At 55.7% G+C, this 22,429-nt stretch overlaps 8 protein-coding genes across 8 annotated transcripts; 4 read left to right on the top strand and 4 right to left on the bottom strand.

Moving 5' to 3' along the window:
• Window positions 1-3,462: 3,462 nt before the first annotated feature.
• Window positions 3,463-8,981, top strand: N656DRAFT_717441 (uncharacterized protein; the record flags this gene model as incomplete). Its single annotated transcript, XM_064812206.1, has 2 exons — window positions 3,463-3,839; window positions 3,953-8,981. 2 exons carry the CDS (start codon window positions 3,463-3,465, stop codon window positions 8,979-8,981), a joined length of 5,406 nt encoding a protein of 1,801 aa, XP_064666276.1.
• Window positions 8,982-11,133: 2,152 nt separating this feature from the next.
• On the bottom strand, window positions 11,134-12,290 carry N656DRAFT_792382 (ribosomal protein S2; the record flags this gene model as incomplete). The annotated part of the gene is made up of 5 exons (XM_064817074.1): window positions 11,134-11,387; window positions 11,448-11,896; window positions 11,993-12,050; window positions 12,113-12,132; window positions 12,199-12,290. The coding sequence occupies 5 exons, from the start codon at window positions 12,288-12,290 to the stop codon at window positions 11,134-11,136; spliced, it is 873 nt and encodes a 290-aa protein (XP_064666275.1).
• Window positions 12,291-12,641: 351 nt separating this feature from the next.
• On the top strand, window positions 12,642-13,895 carry N656DRAFT_783935 (uncharacterized protein). Its single transcript, XM_064816059.1, has 2 exons — window positions 12,642-12,773; window positions 12,840-13,895. Exons 1-2 carry the CDS (start codon window positions 12,728-12,730, stop codon window positions 13,757-13,759), a joined length of 966 nt encoding a protein of 321 aa, XP_064666274.1. The 5' UTR covers window positions 12,642-12,727; the 3' UTR covers window positions 13,760-13,895.
• Window positions 13,726-15,691, bottom strand: N656DRAFT_783934 (vacuolar ATP synthase subunit D). The gene is made up of 4 exons (XM_064816058.1): window positions 15,234-15,691; window positions 15,089-15,177; window positions 14,136-15,028; window positions 13,726-14,075 (listed from the first exon to the last, which is right to left on the bottom strand). Exons 1-4 carry the CDS (start codon window positions 15,263-15,265, stop codon window positions 13,992-13,994), a joined length of 1,098 nt encoding a protein of 365 aa, XP_064666273.1. The 5' UTR covers window positions 15,266-15,691; the 3' UTR covers window positions 13,726-13,991.
• Window positions 15,677-17,755, top strand: N656DRAFT_717679 (Nop domain-containing protein; the record flags this gene model as incomplete). The annotated part of the gene is made up of 3 exons (XM_064812217.1): window positions 15,677-15,711; window positions 15,840-15,929; window positions 15,994-17,755. 3 exons carry the CDS (start codon window positions 15,677-15,679, stop codon window positions 17,753-17,755), a joined length of 1,887 nt encoding a protein of 628 aa, XP_064666272.1.
• A 1,096-nt stretch (window positions 17,756-18,851) lies between these two features.
• N656DRAFT_717639 (ubiquitin-like protein) lies at window positions 18,852-19,085 on the top strand (the record flags this gene model as incomplete). Its single annotated transcript, XM_064812212.1, has 1 exon — window positions 18,852-19,085. One exon carries the CDS (start codon window positions 18,852-18,854, stop codon window positions 19,083-19,085), a length of 234 nt encoding a protein of 77 aa, XP_064666271.1.
• A 1,288-nt stretch (window positions 19,086-20,373) lies between these two features.
• On the bottom strand, window positions 20,374-21,610 carry N656DRAFT_792377 (uncharacterized protein; the record flags this gene model as incomplete). The annotated part of the gene is made up of 8 exons (XM_064817073.1): window positions 20,374-20,395; window positions 20,544-20,662; window positions 20,697-20,704; window positions 20,848-20,916; window positions 20,967-21,032; window positions 21,091-21,207; window positions 21,272-21,346; window positions 21,406-21,610. 8 exons carry the CDS (start codon window positions 21,608-21,610, stop codon window positions 20,374-20,376), a joined length of 681 nt encoding a protein of 226 aa, XP_064666270.1.
• A 107-nt stretch (window positions 21,611-21,717) lies between these two features.
• On the bottom strand, window positions 21,718-22,224 carry N656DRAFT_415515 (uncharacterized protein). The gene has a single exon (XM_064809585.1). It carries the CDS (start codon window positions 22,016-22,018, stop codon window positions 21,758-21,760), a length of 261 nt encoding a protein of 86 aa, XP_064666269.1. The 5' UTR covers window positions 22,019-22,224; the 3' UTR covers window positions 21,718-21,757.
• Window positions 22,225-22,429: the final 205 nt, after the last annotated feature.

Raw genomic sequence — 22,429 nt, 5'->3', positions numbered from 1 at the left:
TGACATTGAGCCACAATGCCTTGCGAAACTAAGATGGCCTACATCTGGATATTCATCGCGAACTTATTGTGTAGAGGCATCTGAGTTACTGGTACGGTTAACATTACCCGCCAGAAAATATATACAAGATAGATCCGGCTGGGATTACCTACAGGATACACATTGCTCAGCTGGTTTCCTTTCAACTCTCCCCCCTTCCCTGCCCTCTTTTTCTTCTGTTGTTTGTCTTACCTGCGCGTTCCGCCGATCTCAACTCGGACTAGACCCCTCAAGGTGCGCGCGTGTGGTAGAGTACGTGAGGTCACCGGGTCTTGGATGATGGTTCTAGCCCCTGAGCGATCATCGGCCTTGCAAGATGGCCGGATGCATGTTGTCATGTGGGCCAGACAAGCTCCATATGTATGTATGTATGTAATTACCGTCTACACTTCATGCACGTGGAGTGTAGGCTGGGCTGGAGTGCCTAGCGTACGTACCTAGGGTTTAGACTTGTAGTTGAACCTGTCGATCAATACCCAGTGTAGTGTAGTGGTATGTGATTGACTTGAATGCTACACGTGCTCGACGTGCAATACTCGGAATGTTGCTGTCATGGGATCATATCGTCCTCACGATACTCTGCGTAACATAACGTCCATTCAACTCGACGATGGCCTCGGCTGTTTCCCCGTGTTCCCCCCACTCCTTCAGTCCAGTCGTCTCTCCAGGCAGACATGCAGATCTGGTGTTTATATATGTAGAGTTTCTGCGCAATCTGCAGTGGTTGACATTACCACAGTATGCAGGGAGACATGCACAACAAAAGAGCATATTGATCATGCCCCCTTATTTGGTGCGCTCGAGGTGCGAGAGCCCCCCCAATTGGATGTGTGTGTAACTCTGCGTGGGAGGAACCAGGGTATGGACACGCATATAAATCCTCCGAAAGGGCGAAGCATTGACTCTGACCCCCGCGCTCGTCATCCCCATGAATAGGGTTACAGAATGGTTCTTTGTTGACATCGTCTCCGAAGGAAGCAGGGAGGGATGGGCGGATGGGACAGCAAAGAGCCCGACAGAGCTGCTACCTATGTAGTTGCCGATGCCGGCGTTCTATACTGTTGTTTAACGTTTCCAAGACTGGCGACAATTATATGAGACAATTGAGAATATTGCTCCCTTCCGGCGGTCGACGCTTACCGGTAAGCCGTTAAGAATTCGGATCAGGAACAGTCACGTATGGTAGTTTGAGGTACTTGTACATACGAATGAGCTTGGGGCGGCTAGGAGCTCCTTTGTTGGTCTATGTTCTATCGAGGCATTGGGTGGGCAGGACCGAGGCGACCGGAGTGAATGCTGCGCTAAGATGAGACTTTGGATTGACTTTTCCCTCCGGTTCCCCCTTTCTTTTGTTGGGCATCATTGCACAGCATCTGCAAGTAACAGGAATTGATTAGGAAACAGCTGCCTGGAGCCGTGTACATACAACGGTAACTCGAACCTGAATGACAGTTGTTTGAAAGACGTCACTCCCAGTTTTCGTTGGTTCCGAGACGCCACCGCGGGGAGGCGCTACCCGGGAGGATGGATGGAGTGGGGGCTCGGCTTGGCCAATGCTGCTGAAGTCAACGGTCAGGTCAAGCTACGGTCCCTGCGACGGATAAAATAAGAGAATATGAGAAGGGAACCGGGAAAAGGCCACCCGCAATTATTTCTTGAGCCTCCCTCACCTGTAAAACCCTAAGTTATTTATGCTATTTCGTGCAGTTCCTGAACGAAACCGGGAACAAGAGCCCGCCTGGAGCAGAACTGGTTCCCGCCCGTCGCAGCTGCTTACTGACGTCTTACCGAGCATCCCATCGTCCCATTTTCATGTCAAATCGCGGGAGGAACATTTATATGTGTACTGTGAGCTTGAAGCTAACGGCGAGTCCAGCGACTTGTCGCGATGACGGCTTTGTGTCCCCCTACGGTACCCCTGATAGCTGAGCTTGCGATACTTGCACGCTCCAAGCCTAAAAACCGGAGATGGCATCATGGCACAGCCCAACGGCTCCGGTAGCTCGGCTCAGAAAAGCCCATCCATTCCCTTGGGAAATGAAGACGAATGAAAAGGTCGAAACCCGGAAGCTGGTCCCCGGTGAAAGCCCCTGCCGGTCCTAAACGTTGGGCTCCACTTCGAAATGTGAGCAAGGAGCAGACATTCCAAGTTGCTTCAAGCAGGCCTGAGGACGTGGGCAGCATTTTGGCTCTTAGTTTCTCGGACACTACTGAAGCAGAACAATCCAGAGTCGAAAGGGGTGTTTACCAGCTAGTCTGTATACAGAAGAGGGAAGAGTCCATGTGCGCTTCTTCTTGTTTGCGAGAGAAGATTGACGCCAGAGACAAGCTTTTTATTAGAAAGATGCGCCTGGCACAGTGGGGGACCAGCTCGAGGAATGCACTGAGTTTGCTCCACATATCCGTACAGCCACTGTAATTACAGGCGTGTCCACGCGCATCATTGACCCGCAGGCCCCGCTCCATCGGGTGCACTAAACTGGTGGAACCGTACGAGCGGTACTTTTCCAGATCTCTCGGCCAACGAACTCTACTCTGCCGTGTAGCTTTGCTTCGCTCCCCGAGTGTGAATGGGACAGAAGGGTGAACAGCAATAGGCATCTTAATTCACTGGTCAGATCATTGGGGAAAACCTGGCAAATAGGGCCACCTGCCGCCCACCTCTCCCTTCCGCGGGTCAAGCCGTGGTGGGCCAAATTAAAGAAGAGCAGCAGCGACCCCGGTTCTTCGGCGCTCCCAAGCCTCCCATCCCATCTCTCAGCGGCCCCACACTCAAATTTCAGGCCTTATCAATGAGCCCTGGGCAACGCTCCAGCTTCCATCCCTTGTTGCTTTTGGCGGCGTCGTCGACGTCTTTCGCTCGATTCCTCGCTTTGTCAAGCCCTCGGATGATTTTCAGCTAATTAACGTCAACGTCAATTGACGCCAGCAAGGCAGTCTCAATTTGCCCCTGACTTTTCAATATCTACATTCCTTCCATGCTGATTTTCATCCCTCGTTTTTGACCTTTACTTGGACCCCGTTATGGCCCAGCGCACTGTCCGTATGTGACTCTCCCAGCCACGCTATCCCTTTTCCTCTCGTTTGCTCGGCCCTTTCCAGGTTGCTCCGCTCCTGGGTAAACACACGTCCAACCACTCACAGTCGCACACCCACCATACCTTCCTGCAATCTGCATGCTGCCTCTGCGGCGCGCCGTCTCTCCCTTCGCTTCCCTTCCCTTCGCTCACTCAAATACCGTCGTCCCATGAACTCCAACAAGGAAATGCGTCAGCGTTGACTCCCAATGTCTTCTATTACAGACATCGCCATCGGCAGTAGCAGCAGCAGCAGTAGCAGCAGCCCGCTCTCTGCAAGATAGGCCCTGAATCCTCCACAATGGAGACCAATTCGCTGTCGGCACTTGCTCCGACTGGTTCGCCGATGCGATCGCACCAGCAGCAGCTTGCGCCGGGGAATCGTGCAGCTCGGAACCCTGCATCACCCTCGGAAAGGATATTACGGGATGCGCGTCTCCGACGGCCGCCACCAAAACCTGGAAAGGACGGCGAACGGCCTAAGGTGGGACGTGGGGCAGCGGGCAGGACGAAACCATGGGCGTCGGCGAACGCGCTTGCGAAGCCATTATTACCAGTTACGGAACGAGGGCCTCATGAAGAGAACCTTGCAGGTCGACGGGCAAAGAAAGGTAGCCAGGATGGCGGCAAGTGGGATCTCACTCCAGAGGGGGGCTCGGCTGGGCGCGAAGGGAGAAAGTTTGCCGTAGCAAACGTCGGCAACAACGGCCGCATCTACCTGAGGTAAGCGGCAATGGCGCGTCTGCAGCTCCACTTGCCGGCACTGTCCAATTTTTGACTTCAAACGCTTGATGCGCACCTTGACCGCAAGCCCAGTTGGTTGACAGCTTACCCAGGCCAACCGTTCGCCCCGTGCACCAGCGCTACCCGCAGCCGCCCTTCGTGTTTCCCATGACCCCGCCGAGTACAGCTGGCCTGGACCCCGTATTTGCAGACCAAGGTCAGGGCTCGGCTGTTGCCTCGCAGCTGCATGGCGACCAGTGCAGCCCGTCGCTTCATCCATCGACGTCACCGAGCCTCGGACGGGGAACGCCGGGCGAGAAGCTAATCAGGATCCGTCAAAGGCACCGCCGCGCCATGTCCGACTCCACAGTGCCCGATACCAGCGTAGCCCGAGAGTCCGAGATGGGGACGTTCAAGGTGGTTGTCACACAGCCAGGCGAAGAGAGGCCGAGAACTGTCCAAAACATGGACACAAGTCGGCCCCCATTACTAGAAGTCTCAATTCCGTCTTGGAGGATAGGCACCCCCAGGTTCAGTGTCCGAGGCACACCGTTCATCCGTGGTTCGTCGTACGCCCCGACTGAGGAATTCCGCTCGAGCAGCGCTTCGTTCCTGCGCCTCACGTCTCACGATGCGCCTTCTCGCAGTTCAAGAATTCCCAGCCTGCTTCAGATCCCAGGGCCACACCATGCCTCGGCAGACGACGCCGCCGACCCGCCGACCCCTTCATCCCCTCGGCTGCCACGCCAGTTACGAGCAACATACGTGTCGCCTCATTTGGTGATTGAGCCTGATATGTTTGATGCCTTGACATTCAAACCAGCCTGTGATGAACGGACTGTTGTCCGATACTCGGCTACCGGATCCGTAACTGCGGCGACACCCTCCCGATTGGTCGCAGAAATCACGTCTCCCAGTTTCCTAGACTACGAGCTGCTATCCGATTTCTTTCTCACTTATCGGTCCTTCGTAGAAGCCTCAGACCTTGTCCGCATGCTGTTCGCAAGACTTAGGTGGGCGCTAAAGCGGGAGGACGAGGTTGGCACTGTAGTGAGGGTCCGCACATTCGTCGCCCTGCGCCATTGGATCCTCAACTATTTCATGGACGACTTTGTGGTCGACCACACACTTCGAGTTACATTCTGCGATCTGTTGAACGATCTCGTTGACGAGCTGTTGCAGGAGCCCAAGGAACGGAAGGTGCCGCTCAAGATCCTAGCAGAGCTCAAGAAGTGTTGGCGGAGGGTGTGCGCTCAATACTGGGACGGCCCGGATTTCGACGAGTCTCTCGGCGCGGACGTCGCTATCTCGCCAGGGGGAATCGCCGGTCACCGCGATCCGGACTTGGATCCGACCTTTTGGCTTCAATCGGATGCAGGACCACCTCAGCTGAATGATCTAGTTGCCCCGGCTGGCACTCGCTCGCATACGAGTCTCTTGGCCGACGTGGCGCAGGCCGGCCATATCGAGTCGATCGTGACCGGCGAGCGGCCCCTGACCCCCGAAAACATCCCCGACAAGGATGTGTTGGAGCACAATGTGGCTTCACCGATCAGTATTGCAAGTATCGATGCGATATCATGCTCGTTCCCTTCCAAGAATTCCCGGTTTGCTCCGCCAGGCACCGCCCTGCCACTGGCCGCACACCCAGCCGATCCCAGCGCCGTCTCCCACAATAACGATCCGATCGCCACCACTCCCCGTACTCTCGTCGGCAAGCGCGCCCGTCCTCAGCATTCTCACAAGCGCAACGGGAGCCTTAGCGATTCCTTACGCGACCATACAAACTTGACGGAGAAGCTCCTCTACAAGAACGCCGAGTTTCTGCTTGCCCTTCCTTACGCAGGGGGCCTCGTCCGCGGAAACATACTGCCGCCCTCTCAGGCGTTTGTTGAAGCCCTTCCATACAGCACCGGAGCGTCGGCCAGACAAACCACCGTTTTCCAACAGCCTCCGGTTGAGTTGACCAAGGTGAACACCGTAGCGTCTGCCATGTCCGGCCAAGGCATGAAGAGGCTTCTAGGTAGTGTACGCCGTGCTCTAAGCACCAAAGGACACAACTCATCACCCACTCAAGGAGCTTTTATTACCATCTCCCCCATTGGGCCCAAGGGTGCGACGACGAACAGGCTGCCCGGTACTGCTATAGTGCCACAGGCACGATCCCGCCGTCATGGTTCCCGTCCTCCGGTGCGGATTGATCTGCTTGGGGCTGAGATTGCCGAGGACTTCAAAAAGGCCGTGCGTGAGGACTCAGCAGCGGGGAATGAGAAGGCCGAATCCCCCTCCGTTTCCAAGGCTGGCTTAAAGCTTGCAGGTGACGATGTTCCGGAATTCTCGAATGCCCACTTGGATACTTCCTTTAGCTTCTCGAGCGAAGACGGCGAGGCACGGCCGGTAAGCGACATGGGCATAACCGCAGGGAGCAAGTCGATTGTTATTGTCGACGATACCTCGTTGCCCGAAAACTATCCTGTTATGAGTGGCGCGATCCCAGCCATCAATTCCTCTGTCGAGGCCTTTGCCGAAGCCTTCGCGAGACATGGCGCTGATCCGACACCACCAAACACGCCACCCAGCCGCCCTATGGGAACGCCTAGGAGGTCCTCCTACATTTTGGGCCAGCATATTCTCCGACATTCGCGGTCTGCAGACCCCCTACCACCGTTTGTCCATGACATGGGTAGTCAGGGATCAAATCCTCCTCAATCTCGGGATTACACCCGTCCCTCGCTTGACTTCTTGAATCAAGATCCGCGGCGACCGCCCCTAAGCTATGTGAGAGGACACACAAGACAGACGTCGGGGAGGTCATTGTTCTCTGATCGCTCGAGAGGCCATCAGCGCTCTGCATCTTTCACAAGCGGCATCGCCCTTCAGCCGACTGTCCGGAGCTTTGACGCCACGACCATTTCAGGAATGTCAATGGACGCTTCATCACCAGTCCTCGTCCCGCAGCCGCTTCGAGTTCTCAGGAGAAGACCAGGCGGCGATCTTCGTGCCGTCGTCAATGCGGTGGATGGCGACTTGGGCTCAACCAGCCTAAGGAGGCTCCGCTCCGTGGGGTCTTTGACTACGTACATGAGCTCGGTGCACAGCTCTAACATTCGCAGCCCTGCTGCTGATTCTAGTGGCTTTGTTGACGTTGCCTCGGATGAATATTCTCCTGGGCACGCCGAAACATTCTCTCTGGGCGCCATTGCGGAGCAGAACCCGAAGCGCCATCTCTCTCTGTTCAGCACCCACTCATCTAAGCCTGTCATGCGTCCCTCTTTCGAAGCCGAGGCACAGAAACTTGCACAAATTCCAGATGACCTAGACGATGACGGCGGTGTCGAGTCTGCTCTGCTAAAGTTAGAGGGCAAATACCAAAGGAGAACCGGCTCAAAGCTATCGATGGACCTACGGAACCCTCTGCGGAGCGACCTTTCTCCGGATGTTGACTCGGTATTGGTAGACAAGACTGCAAGTGCGGTGCTCGAAGAAAAGAAGGAGCATCGCCACGTCCACGTTGTGGATGAGCCATGTCCCCCGTCTCCATCGGCCAAACTTACGACAGCTACTGCTCCGGGCAGTACCTTGGAAGTCGCAAGTCGTAATGGGCGCCGTGGTGATGGTCAATCCTTTTTGTCGGACGACTCGGGAGCATCCTACTCCTCTATACCGCTGCTGGAACGAGATCTCACTGATGAGGCACTCAGCAAGCGGACCGTGACTAGGGAGTGGACAGATCGTTCCATTTTGCAGGGTCCTGATGAGGGTGCGACACCAGATGGACACAGTATTCATGACTCCCAGCACCTTTCGTACGACTTCATCACCAAGACGAACAGCATAGACAAGATTCAGCCTGGAACCACAATGCCCCCGGCAGAACCGACACGCGACAGTGTAGAGCATTCGTTCCTCGACGTAGCGAGTGACAACGCCAGCGACCTGTCGTCTGAGATGTCAGAGGAAGAGGAAGAGCAACCCCCGCGCTCCAATAAGGACCTTCCTTCGTTGTCTTTGCCTATTCATCTCCTTGCCGGAAGCCAGCCGGAAGCCGCACAGCAAGCTAGCACGGACCCTCCATCACCACAGATCACACTCGCTCAGGCTCTCCACATGTCTCCCGAAACGGCGTACGTCCCGATACTTCAAGACCATCACGTCTGGGAGAAGCCGCTACCCCCCACGCCTAACACCACGCCAACTACAGCCGCCGTGCCGTACGGAACAGAGCCGCTGTTGTCACCAGCAGATCCTACTGGCACCAAGGAAGCACTTCGTAACGCGCCCAAGCTCCAGATTCCGGACCCAGTCAGCGAATCAGCAAGAGCTTCCGGCAACAAGTACATGGTCCACTTGCCGTTCATTCTCGCATTCGACAGCGATATCCTGGCTCAGCAGTTTACGCTGATCGAGAAGGATGCTCTCAACGAGATTGACTGGAGGGAGCTGATCGACATGCGTTGGAAGCATGCTGAACAAAACGGAGCGAATGTCCGCAGCTGGGTCTCATTCCTTCGCGACACGGATGCCCGTGGCGTCGAGGTTGTAATTGCCCGCTTCAATATCATGGTCAAGTGGGCCATCTCCGAGATTGTCCTGACACAGGACATTGAGGAACGAGCACGATGCATTATCAAATTCATCCACATTGCATCCCACTGTCGGCGCTATCGCAATTTTGCTACCATGAGCCAGATAACCATTGCGCTTACGAGCAACGAGATCAGCCGACTGAGCAGGACGTGGGCCATGGTTCCCTCCCACGACCAGCGGACACTACGAGACTTGGAGACGCTCCTGTCTCCGACAAGGAACTTTTACAATATGCGGGCCGAGATGGAGGGCGGCGGGGCCCTGGGGCCTGCTGCCGCCGAAATGGGATGCATCCCCTTCGTGGGCATCTACACGCACGATCTGCTCTTCAATGCGCAAAAGCCGAGCGAGATTGCGAGCTCGCCCACGACGGCTCCGCTGGTCAACTTTGAGCGGTGCAGGACCGCGGCGGGCGTTGTTAAGACGCTGCTGCGGCTGCTGGAGGCGAGCACGCTTTACACCTTCCAGCCCGTCGAGGGCATCACTGAGCGTTGTCTGTGGATGCGCGCGCTTTCGGACGAGGAGATTCGCAGGCTAAGTGATAGCCTGGAGTGAGCGAGCGGGCGAGAGCGAGGGACGAGCCCGAGAGAGACAGATGATGATGACCCTGATCGAGATCAAGATTGGGGCGACACGAAGACGACTACGACGCTGCCCTTCCGAAGGGCCCCCATTTTCTCTAAATGTTCACTTTATGACCTGCACACGCCAGTTCGAATTTTTTAAATTAGGCCGTTAGACAGCCATTTTGCTCACGCATCACCGATATACACCATATAACTCTAATCACGACAACGAGGCGACAAGACCGAAAACCCAGGTCTTACTTAATCCTGGCGGTACACGTCGATACCGTTGTCGCTTTCGATCTTCGACCCTATCTCCTTGCATCTATGTTACGCATATAATCTCTTGCGCCCCCTCACACGCACAAACGCACGCACATAACACATACAGCTCCCCCTCTGCCCGATCAGCTCCGGTAGGCGGGATGCAACTGGCACCTTTTTTCCCTTTCCTTTCCATCAATGTTCGGTCCTGTATTGCTTCTCCAGCCACAGGGGAAAGTGTTTGGGAACGGGTAGGAGTCTTCTACCGAAACACAAACAGCACAGCACGGCATTGCATCGCATTTGACATTGCGATCGCGCAGGATAGCATATACATATCACGGTGGAAGCGCGGCGATGGGTGATGCGGTGGGATCGGGATGGTTTACATCTCAACGACATTTTGGGCGTGTTCATCTTGTCTGCAGCTCTCGACGTCAACTATATTGGAGGCCAGGAGGAGCTCTGCGACGGTTTTTCTCATCTCTGGTCATCTACTCGATTTCTTTGCCATTTGGCCTAACTTGGGTTTTGCGTGCGTTTTTGGTTTGGTTACTGAGATATCCCCCCCCTGCGTCGTCGGGTCCTTTGGTTTGCTTTGTCTTGCTTTTGGGGTGGGTTTGGTCTGTTACAGCTGAGGTGTGGCCAGTTGCGAGGATGTTTAGTTGTTGTTGCTGTGATTACCAGAGAAGAGGAGGATGTGGATGGATGGATGGAAGCTGTGGCGGCTGATACCCGGAGAGAGATACCTTATGCTTAGGTTAGATGTTGAGCATTTTGAAGAAGCGAAGCAATTTACGTCGAGTTGCTTGATCACATGTTGTGCTTTCTAAACCCAGTTCCGTGATTTGTGTGTGCCGGTGTGATCGAGTGGTGGTCCTTAGGGGCGTTGTTCCTTGTTGATCACTTTCCTGGGCTCTCTTACGACTATGATGCCCACCAAGCAAAGTAGTTTATGGCCGGCCACACTCTGCTGTCGCAACGTTATGCCCCGGCTCCTTGGAGCGTAAATTGGCATTTGATGTACTAGGGAGAGAAGATCTCGTGATCCCCCTCGGCGTGTGATAGTAATGTTCGCTGCTTTGTGCTATCTCTCTCCATTCCTTGTCCACTTTCCTTCCCCTGTTGGTGCTCACTCCTATGTCAAGAAGCCAGCGCCTTACTAGGAGAGAGATGATAATGGCAAAAGACAGCAAACTGTAGAAAGGTCCACAATGGTACAGGATTCAGAATCGATGAAAAACCTACCTACGGCATCCATCAATTAGACCGTGGAAATGGTGTAGAATGATAGCTGAGACGCCCTCCATCAAGCCCATGATTGCCAAAACTTATAGATCAGTCGTGTTGAGTTCCTCAGACTTGCTCAGTGTCCGTATCGCGCGACCTGCGATCAACCTACTATTTTAAGTCTGGCAAACGGAAGGTTTGCCAAATCCCCATACCGAGACCATCTGTCGTAAACGATTGAGAAGACACAAGACAAGCAAGTCACACAGTCGAGGGTCAATCCTTTCCGTTCCCAACTGCTACAAACGATCTAGCCACTTCCCCTCAGCCGGTAGCAATGGCAACAAGGTCCCCTAGGCGAGGCGGGATAACGATTAAGTCCACCCCTCTTGACCCCACAGGGCATTCCCCCTCTCCAGCAGATTACCAGAGAGGATATCTTTCCCTCATTAGTGCGGTCAAGTGTTACCTGCGCCAAAGGACGGTGTACCTCTGCAAACAAATCCGAGCTGGAGAAGAGAAATAGTCCCAATCATGGCAACGCAAGGGGAATCGGAAACCTATCAAAGCCAGAGAGAGACAAAGCCATTTGTCTGTGCCGCCCGTTACGCCTGACCCCGAATTCTTTTTCATTTTGACCGACTCGTCTACCAGCCCGAAGCCTCTTTGGGGGCCTCAGCGGCCCACTCGCCAGTCGCGGCGGCGCCGCCAGACTCCCAGGTGGGCTGGGCCGCCTCGCTCCACTCGCCGGTAGCGGCAGCCGGGAAGCCGGCCGGGGCGGCCTCCCAATCACCAGCTCCGGCGGGGAAGCCAGACTCGATAGCAACCGGGCCCTCCTCCTCGACACCAGGGAGCTTCTCCTCCTCGACCTTCTCCTCGGCCTCGGCCTCAGGGTCGCGGTCTGCGTGATGCTGTCAGTTTCGGATTCTAAGAACGAGCACAGTAAGTGGTGGGCGCATACAGAAGTACAGATCAACCATGACGTCCCAGGGAGTCTCGCGGTTGTAGATGGTGCCGCGGAGGCGGAGGACCTCACGGGCCAGCATCCACCAGACCAGGCCAATGGCGTGGCGACCCTTGTTGTTGGTCGGGATGGCAACATCGACGTACTCGGTGGGCGAGTCGGTGTCGCAGAGCGCAATGACGGGGATGTTGACGTAGCTGGCCTCCTTGATGGCCTGGGCGTCGGTGCGGGGATCGGTGACAACAATCAGGCGGGGCTCCTTGAACGAGCGGGTGATGTAGTTGGTGAAGGAACCGGGGGTGAAGCGGCCGGCAATGGCCTGGGCGCCGGTGTGGGCGGCGAACTTGAGGACAGCACGCTGGCCGTAGGGACGGGCGGAGATGACGCAAACATCGCTCGGGTTGTCAATGGCGGCAATGATACGGGCGGCGAGGACAATCTTCTCCCTGGTTGTAAAAGTCAGTGGCCTGCTCTTTTGTGAGACCAACAAGCGTCCGACCGTGACGCTAAAGGGCAGTCTTTCCCCGGCCAATCCCACGTACCAGGTCTTGCCGATGTTGATGATGTTCACGCCGTCGGCACGAGTCTTCCAGAGGTAAGCTGCGCGCAGAAATCTGTCAGGTATCCATTTTCGGTCTCGGTTCTCGGTCGGGGTTATTTACGCTGCATGTGAACACCAAGGCTATCGCGAACCGTTAGCATGGGCCCTCAAGGGTGACCATCAGCGTGAACCTGGACAGGGACGCACTTCTTGGAGCCAATGTGGCACTGAGCAGCGAGCAGCTGCTCAATATCGGTGCTCGTGGCATTGAAGATGGAAGGGAGGTTTTGAGGCGCCATCTTGACTGCACTTTCTCTCGTTGACCGTGACGGCGGGAGAAAGAAGTCAAGGCGGTTCGCGAGTGGGAGATATTCTTTTTTTCTGCCGCTGAAGCTGGAGGCGGAGCTCTGCGATTTTGGCACACAAAATCGATTTTGTGGAGAGCCCCGCCAGGGTTCTGGTTTGAGTTTGGCGGTCGGATTGCCCAGGCGGGCCGGCGCCAACTGCTATTGAGCTTAGATAATATCTGAGCGCAAAATGATCGGAATTTAGTAATCGCCGGTTGCCGAGCTAAGGTCTTGGCGGAGCAAACTGAATCTAAGCCTAAATAGACTTAGCGCAACTGCGACCAAATTCTGGGTTGTGGGTCTCAACGAGAAAGTTGTCGGCAGCAGCGACTCGAGAGGAGGAAGCAAGGAGGATCTGGGAAGATTCGACTCGAACCAACACATTCACGATGCCTCCCCGGATACCAGCCCCTCAGGGGCTTCGGAACATCACATGTGAGATTGTTCACACATGTCTCTAATATCCTCAATATCCTCAATTGCACTGACATGGTTCCGCAGTATGCCTACGACCAGCTCCGACACCAAATGCGACGCCTAGTTTTCTGCCTCTGACACAGACGGCCAATCTCTCGATGAAGGAGAAGAAAAGGCGCATGAAGCAGGATCCCTACGGGTGGGCGCAGTCTCAGCAGCGCAAGAATGCCAACCTCAAGCGGCAGGAAGAACTCAACAAGGTTCGCGAACCCGCCTGGGGACACCCGGTACACGGCGTCACGACGCCCTTCGTCGAGTCGTTTGATTCAGGCGGTCAAGCTCCGCTCTCAACACCGCCCGTCGATGGCGACGGCAACCCGCTAGAAGAGCCCCACGAGCTCCCGACGTCGCCGCACATCCTCAACAACCTGCTCTCCAAGGACGAGCTGGAAGCGGCCCTGGAGAGGTCCAAAAAACTGACCGAGCCCCTCAAGGGCGGCGACCTGACGACCGTGGACCCTGTGGCGGAGGCGCAGGAGCAGGAGAACCACGCCAAGGAGCACGCAAAGGCCGAGATCGCGCTGCGGCGCATCACCGACCTCAACAACGGCTGCGCCAAGGACCGCAAGCACGCCAACATCCGGCGGTGCATCGAGACGTTTGGCCGACACGTCACGGACAAGACGCTCGCGAGGCCTGCGCCGCCTCCCGGGCGCGGCATCGTGCCGCAACCCAAGCCCGAGCGGGCCGGGCCCGACACGGGCAGCAGCGAGGTCCAGATCGCCATCCTGACGGCCAAGATCAGGGCACTCGCGCTGGCGCTCGAGAGCCCCAAGGGCCACAAGGACAAGAACAACAAGAGGAGTTTGCGGTTGCTGTGCCATAAGCGGCAGCGGCTGCTGCGGTATATGGAGAAGAAGGAGCGGGCCAGCGGGCGGTGGCAATACCTGATCGAGACGCTTGGGCTTACGGGAGCTACGTACAAGGAGCAAATCACACTCTAATACGCAATGCGCGCTGGGTGCTATGTAAATAGACAGATGAGATTTGTAACTTCCCCATGTACACTATACCAACGGAATTGGACAGAAGACGCGGAAATCCTCGCATCCTGTAGATCCGTGTTGCCGTCTTGACAGCCCTTTGCCAATACGCCATTATCCAGATACACTAATGCTCGCGGGTTCCCTATAGACTCTACAAAACTTGAAAAGCAATGAAAAACAAACCGCCCCTCTAGAATACGCTGATATAATTGCCGATGCGCTCCTTTTGGTTTTGCGCTATACACTCGGCAATCCACGTAATGTTGCGGATTTCCTAGAGTTTAGTCAGACAAACGCCCAATAGTATGAGCCTGAACAACAGAAAAGAACGCACCTGCTCCCTTAACTTGACCCACGCATACACAATGGCGTAGGTAAATTGTCGTGTGAAGGCACTCTTTGCGATTTCCATTTCCTTTTGGTAAAACATATCCTCCAAGCTCCTGCCATCCGACCCGGTGCCACCGGCCATGTTCCCGGGGCCGCCGGGACCTCCACCAAGACCAGCCGCCTCGAAGAAGGCCTTGTAGTCAGCGACACCCTCGACGGCGAGGCGCACGCCCTCGAAGTCGTCAGCCCGCGACAGCATCAGGGTGCCCTCCGGGTACAAACGACCAAAGCTCGGGTACAGCTTTTTGCGGTCGGCCTTGGACAGCTCGGTGCCGAACGAGTTGAGCGTGATGTTGATGGCGCGGCGGTCGGCCTCGAACTCGAGCAGCTCCGACATGACCTCGGCGGTCGGGGTGCCCGCCATGTCCGGGTGGGAGTTGACAAAGTGGTAAAAATCCTCGAGGTAGTTCTTGTAGAGCGTGTTGCGCACAATCTCAATGTTGAGCTCGTCCAGGTCCTGGTGGCTCAGGCTGCCCTTGAAGTAAGGGGCAAGGGGCGTCTCGATCAGCACGCTGTTGTACAGCTCCTCAATGTTGGTCGCCACGCACAGCACCGGCATCGTCTCGAACCACCCCAGCGGGTGGCACCGCTCCAGCAGCTCGCGCGTGTCGCGCTCGTGCAGCGTGCCCGTGATGAGCAGCGCCACGTTGTCGATCATGTACCCGTACGTCACGTAGTCCATGAACTTGGCGAGGGATCCCACGGCGTTCGCCCGTACATAGCGGAATTCGGAGACCAGCTTGTCGGTCGTCTTGGCGGCGAGGCTTGAGGTTGAGGGGTTGGGAGGGAGAGAGGCGAGGAAGTCACCGTAGGCGGGGCCGAGTTGGAGTTTGAGGTCTGCAGCCGGGGTGATCAGGGTCTGGTAAACTGAAGCATGAAGGTTGGAACTCTGCTAACCATCTATTGTCTCACATTGTGTCATGTTGGTGTAGTTTGTGCTGGTGAGCAGCCCGTTCCTGTAGCCACGGACAATGCCCTCGAGGTAGCTGCGTAGGAGAAGCTGTTAGCTTTGTCAAGGTGCAGACCTGACAACGCAACTCACCCATTGTTTGCATTGAAAAATAGGCCCTCCATCTTTGCACTTGGTATTGATTGTAAGTGCCTGAGATGACTTGACTGCTCACGCCGGTGGAAGCTCAGGATGCGCGGCTCAGAGCGGCGTTGATTCTGGTTGGTCTCAACTCTTAAGACACTGGGCAGTGCAAGACACAGGCGCCAAGCTTCACTGCAGGTATTGTACCTTGGTACTTGGCGAGCTTGGCCACTTGCGTCTTCGTATCTTATCGGTGGGCGCTCGGGCCTTCACGCTACATCCCCACTTGTGAACTGCAACTGGTCAAAATAAAAAATTGTTTCTTCGCTTTGGAACTTTTTTCGCTGGAAGCTCTTGCTGAACTGCGCAAACCGCCGCGGTCGAGTGCTGTTTCCAACGCTTCCAACGACAAATTCAAGAGCGTTTGGGGTCCATCACAAGAAGAAGTCACAATGCCCCTTTTCATCCTCGCGGAGACCAGCGCCGGGTAAGTGCATCTTGTTCAATTGCGGGCCCAAGTGCTACGGAGTTTGCGAGTCGCGACGGCAGCTGCAGTCGCCTCGCCGTAACTTTTGTTCTCGGCACTGCGACAAAAAGATTGACTTGATATCGCAGTTACGGCCTGTTCAAGGCGGCTGATAAAAAGCTGCTGGACGCCGACAACCTTTCCGAACGCCTTTCTACGGTGGACAAAATTGTCAAAGAGTGAGTTGTGCAGCCCACCTCATATGCTCTTGTGTGTGTGCATGCGTACCAATGCCTTTTGCAGGATCAAATACAAGGAATTCGCCAAGTTCGACAGTGCTGCAAGCGCGCTTGAGGAAATCACCGGTGTCGTAGAGGGCAAGGTGACCCCCAAGCTAGCCAGCCTGCTCAATGAGTTCAAAGATGAAAAGAAGGTTACGCTAGCCGTTTCCGAGAGCAAGCTCGGAAACTCGATCCTGAAGCTTCCGAACCTCAACATCAAGCCCATCGCAGACTCGTCCACCACAGACCTATTTCGCGCCATTCGCCAGCACCTTCCAAACCTGATCCCGGGCATGGAGCCCGAGGATTTCGACGAGATGGCACTGGGTCTCTCCCACTCGCTGTCTCGACACAGGCTCAAGTTCTCTCCCGACAAGGTCGATGTCATGATTGTCCACGCGGTTTCGCTGCTTGATGACCTGGACAAGGAGTTGAACACATATGCTATGCGGGTCAAGGAGTGGTACGGCTGGCACTTCCCGGAGCTGGCTAAGATCCTCCCGGATAACCTGTCATACGCGAGAGTCATTGTGGCCTTGGGCCATCGGTCAAGTGCTCCTCAGGCCGACCTTTCAGAAATCCTACCCCACGAGATCGAGACTGCCGTCAAGGCAGCGGCCGACATCAGCATGGGGACCGAGATCAGCGACGAGGATCTGGTTAATATCCGATACCTCGCCGAGCAGGTCATCGACTTTTCCAAGTACAGGAAACAGCTTGCGGAGTACCTGGAGAACCGCATGAGGGCCATTTCGCCCAACATGACTGAGCTTGTCGGTGCCCTCGTTGGCGCTCGGCTCATTGCTCACGCAGGATCGCTTGTCAATCTCGCCAAGAACCCTGGTTCCACAATCCAGATTCTCGGTGCCGAGAAGGCGCTGTTCCGCGCGCTCAAGACCAAGCATGCCACGCCGAAATACGGCCTAATCTATCATGCCTCTCTGGTGGGTCAGGCGTCTGGCCCAAACAAGGGCAAAATGGCCCGTCAGCTCGCTGCCAAAATTGCTCTTGGTGTTCGCACAGACGCGCTCGCCGAGTTCGAAGAAGATGCGGACGAGGAGGTCCGAGCCAGCCTGGGCATCCAGGCTCGTGCTAAGCTCGAGAGGAATCTGCGCTTGATGGAGGGCAAGGGTTTGGCAGATGGCGTTTTGCTCGGACCTAACGGTGTTCCCCTTGCAACCCCCGCGAAGTGGGATGTCAAGGAGGCTCGCAAGTACAATATTGACGCTGACGGTGTCATTGCCGAGGCGCCCAAGAAGCCGTTGATCGAGGAAATTCCCGACGAGGAGATGGCCGATGCCGATGCTAACCAGCAATCCGATGAGGAAATGAGGGACGCGCCATCCAGCAAGAAGGACAAAAAGGAGAAGAAAGACAAGAAAGAGAAGAAGGAGAAGAAGGAGAAGTCGAAGAAATCCGAGGCTCAAGCTGACGCAGTGGCGCCCGCAAAGATTACCGAGAAGGATTACGAGCGTCTTGCCAAGGAGTCCGGCATGTCTGTCTCCAAGTTTGCTAAGCGGTTCGAGAGGGGCCAGATCCAGGTGCTTGCCGACGGCTCCATCAAGGTGCTCAGCAAGAAGGAGCTCAAGACGGATGAGGAGGCGGCCGAGACCCCGGTCAAGCCCAAGAGCGCGAAGCGCAAGCACGAGCCCGAGGAGGACGCCGAGACGCCTGCTAAGGCGGAGAAGCACAAGAAGCGCAAGCACGAGCCCGCGGAGGACGTCGAGACGCCTGCTAAGGAGGAGAAGCACAAGAAAAAGAAGAAGAAGGGCGGCAAGGACTAGGAGTCCCTTCGACGCCGTTTCAAGGTTTTCACCCGCTTCTCCCCCAAGTTCTCTGTATGATACACACTCTGGCGCATTGGCTGGGTTGTCTCTTGGCGTTTGGATGGGGGGCAAAGATGATTGGCGTTTAGGAAGGGTTGTGTGTTGAATGGGTACTCATGCGGCGACTGCATTTTCATCGCGATGAAAAGGGCAAGGAGCGTGGACCTGCTAATGGACATGTTGCTCCAAGGGCGCTTCTATCCTCGGCACAGTGTCTATAGAGAATATTTGGCCTTGTAGCGGCCTGTGAATCAACAGTTTGATCTGGTGTTGACTGACCGTGGTGACTGTGAATCTGTGATGGGCTGATAGGTACTTTCGATTACATAACACTGAGTGCTCTGCATTTTGCCCCACTTTATTTTTCCAGTTGCAATCATTCGATCACTCAACCTCCGTTTTGGGGTTACCAGCTCACCACCCCAATCAACCAAAGAAGCAATCAACAATCACACCCACCATGGCGGACTCTCCGCGCAGAAGATCGCGCTCAAGATCGCGCTCGCCCCCGCGCCGTCCAAAACCAGGCGGCGGCTTCCGGTGGAAGGAAAAGCGCTCCAACAATGCCGACGATGGGCGCGATCAAGGCCTCCAGCGCGGATACCGCGACCGGTCACCCAGAAGGGATCGCGGCGACTATGGCGGGGACAGGGACAGAGACAGAGATAGGGAGAGGGATAGTTTTAGAGACAGGGACGGGAATCGCGATCGGTATCAACCCCGAACAGGAGACGGAGACAGGGATAGGTATCGCGACCGCGATCGTTCGCCAGCGGGGGGACGGGAACGGGAACGACGAGACCAAAACCGAGACCGAGACCGAGACCGAGACCGAGACCGAGACCGAGACCGAGAAAGAGAGCGTTCACCTGCGCGGAGAGACAGAGACAGAGACTCGGACCATCGTAGAGAGGGGGACCGGGAACGGGACGACGCAAAACAAAAACCGTCGTCCACTTCACTCACCAAGCGGGAAAACAAACCCGAGAAATCAAAATCAAAATCAAAACCTACAGCAGCAGCAGCACCTGCAACCGTGGCTGGCGGCGAGGAAATGATCATTGTGACGGTAAACGACCGGCTTGGCACCAAGGCACAGATCCCTGCTTTTCCCTCCGACACGATCGGCCAGTTCAAGGTCATGGTGGCCATGAAAGTTGGCAGGGAACCGCATGAGATTTTGCTGAAACGGCAAGGGGAGCGGCCGTTTAAGGATCATATCTCGTTGGGGGACTATGGGATTTCGAATGGGGTGCAGTTGGATTTGGAGGTTGATACTGGTGATTGATGCACGTTTTGGTTTTTAGGTGTTTTCCTGGGGGGAGGCGGGGGAGAAAGGAGGGGAGGGGGGCGGGAACGGGGATGTTTTTTTGTCGACTGGGAGGGAGGGTTGGGTTGGGTCGGTTTGGTGGTGATACCTACCTAGGCCTAGGTACAAAATGGCGGGGAGGGAAACGGTTGACAACAAGATTTATCGGCGTGGGCAAAGCAAGCAAGCAAGCAAGCGTGCCAAAGAGGGGTATACCTACAAGTATAAACGGACCAAAAGGCTACCCGCGACAATCCTTCGTGTATGTGCGTCCATCCACTTCTCGCTACAAACCCAACTCCTCACCAGCCGTCATCACCATCCTCATCATGCTCGTCAGACCGTCGCCCAGGGAAGGGCCTACCAGTTGAGCCTTCGGCGCCTCTGTCCTGGGGAATCTCTATGACAGGCAACGCCTCGTCATGCCCTCCATCACCACCACCGCTTGGATGAGGCGGAGGAGGAGGAGGAGGGTAGTCAACCGGCGGGCCGGGCGGCGGCTTATCAATGTCGTTCTTACCCCGTGCTGCGCGTCGTCTGCCGTCTAGGACTGGAACTGGGACTGGGACTCTCTCGCCGGGAGCGGCGTTCCTGTCGCTCAACTCATGCTTAGGGGTTGGTTCTCGGAGATTGTGCGCTTCGTCGCCCTGGGCGCCGTCATTCTCGGCTTCGTCCTCGTCGGAGGAGGAGGACGAGGATAAGGAGGATGAGAAGTCCTCCAGCTGGAGCTTCGCCGGCGCGGGAGGTCCGGTTCGGTACCGTCGTGCGTCCTGGGCCTTGGCTTGCGCCTGGCGTCGGCCTTGGGCGGTGTAATGTGTTCTCAGATCTGCCTGGCGTTAGGGTTACGTCTACGCCTTCTGAACAGAGACAGATTCTTCTGAAAGGATACCACAGAAGAATCAGAGCAACTTACGGTCCAGGCAGAGCTGTTCGGCGGTGGCCGCCTGATGACATTTGGGCTTGGAGCAGCCGTCTGAATTTTTTTTTTCGCTGTCCATCAGTGTATGCGAGCAAGCGCGGGATGGGAAGACGGATCTCACGGGTACTGCAGAAGAGGGCTAGCCTGTCGACGTGTTCTCGACACTTCTCGGCTCGACATGTGTCTGGTTTTCCTGATTAGTGTGGCGGTTGGATATGGAACATGGCGGGGTGAGAAGCTCACGCAAAGGGCAGAACTTTTCCACTTCCTTGACTCCGGGGATACAGGGGCGTGGGTTCGGGCAATTCGTCGAGGCGCAACGATCTAGGTGTGTCAAAACAGTACTTGTCAGGCCAGACAGCACGAAGACCTACGGTAGACGCAATACGGCGGGAACGTGGTTGACCTGTCGCAGTCTCGCTCGCGGCAGGTGTGGTCCTTGCAGTAAAGGGACCGGTCCATCTTGAGGGCAGCGCAGGATCTGGCGGAGCAAGTCGCATCTGAACCCCCTTAGACACCAGATCTGGTAGGTGATGAGGTGATAGGGATATATCGGCTTACGGTTAAGGCAATGTGCAAGATACTCGTTCGTTTTGGCAGAAAAGTGTCTTGCCTCCCCACAACCATTCGTTTCACACTTGATGTCTGCCAGATGCGATGGTTATCATCACCCCTGGCTCTGCGGAATCGGGTCCGGGTAAACTTGCGGATCACGCAGTAGGGGAATTCCCCCTCGACAATGGTCCGGCAGCCCCTGGCTTTGCACTGATCTGCCGCAACACGATTAGACTGCTTCTTCTCGTCCAGAGTTCTAGCACTTACGGGTCTCACAGCAGTTCCGCTGCTCCTGGCGCTGGCGCGTGCAGCCTTCGGCCTGGCAACCGTCTTCTCCTGTCAACACCCTCATATGAGACGGTACAAGGAATGGATGGCTAGCTTACGTGCTTGGCAAAAGGTGCTCCTCGGCGAAGCCCTCCTGGCAGGACATCGCGGTACGGTACACTTGTCTGGCACACATTAACCATTAACTAGCCGCGATAGACAGAGTCCGGATTTCTGACGCACGGTCTGAGCACACTTCGTAACGGGCATATCTAGGAGCAGCATTGTGAATGGGCTCAAAGGTCGGATCGAGGAACTGGGCGCGGGCCTGGTTGCAGTTTGGGACGGGGCATTTCGTGTCTGTTTGTTCAAGCTAGTCTGAGCACACGGGGTCGAGATCCGAGAGAAGGCTGGTTGGTCTTACGGACGGCACAGACCGTGTCATGGCGAGGCTTCTTGTAGACACAGCGCTCTTCTAGGTGGAAATGGATGCAGGTGTCTAAGCCATGAATACATGTAAGTAAGTTGAAGTGGGAAGGCTTGCCCCGGGCGTCGTACGCTGCTTGCAGTAAGGGGACACCTGGATTGAACCATTCGAGTATCGGTGATGCGGACCAGGGGGCGATCCCCGACCGGTGGGAGAGATCGGGGGCCTGCCACCGCCGTTCCTCCTGTCGTGGGGGTCGACAAAGTTGCCGTCGAGAGTCTTATACAAGACCTCGTTTGTGCAGCCTTCACTCCTGCATTCAATTCTTCGATTCATTTTCAGGGGGTCATCAACCCAGGGACAAGAGGTTGGTTAGGAGCAAGATATCGGATCGAAACCAATAGCCTCGAGAAAGGGCGATGGAAGGGTGATATAGCGGCGCGAACCAGATTCGCACACGGCTACGGCTGGAGGCGATCAGGATCAGGCGGCGCCATCGTCACGCTCAGTGGCCGGGCGGCATGCGACACAGAAATCACAAACCAGCTTCGGCGCAATTTGCGCCACTAGGCATATGCAGTATAAGAGGTAGGCTTGCCGTTCTTGACTGGCATTCGTCACCCTAGCACTTTCCTGCCCTTGAGCATGATGAAAGCACTGTGTGATCGAACCAATCGGTGGAAGAAGGATGGTTCGCAACTGGAACAGCATCGACTGTCTGGTAGATGAGCCAGCCCATTTCATCCTCCGGCTGCCACTGCAGCCCTAAGGTGTCGCAGATAGCTCATGTGGCCAATCCATCGCGACATCCCCCGGAGCCTTGCACTTCGACGGTGTGGTGCCAACTGCCAACGACCAGGATAACCAGTTAACACTTGGCTGCTCATTGACATTACCTAAGCAACGATCAATTAATAATACCACGTGACTACGTAACTTGTACGCGCCTCGGCAAACGCGAATTGTCATACCGAGTCGCGCCCTTCAACTGACATCAACCCGGGCAACCTATTTCCTCACCAACACCCCTTCTGTGCCCTGAACTACACTTTTCACCCACCGGTTCTAATTTGCGTTCGTATCAGAGTATACAATTCAATGCCATCAGAGGGAACTCGACACAAGTCCTTAGTCCTGAGGCCTGACTCCTGAAAG

Source organism: Canariomyces notabilis, assembly GCF_033297395.1.
Source record: "Canariomyces notabilis strain CBS 508.74 unplaced genomic scaffold N656scaffold_30, whole genome shotgun sequence".
NCBI classification, from domain to species: domain Eukaryota; kingdom Fungi; phylum Ascomycota; class Sordariomycetes; order Sordariales; family Chaetomiaceae; genus Canariomyces; species Canariomyces notabilis.
This window is presented reverse-complemented; position numbering and strand designations above follow the sequence as displayed.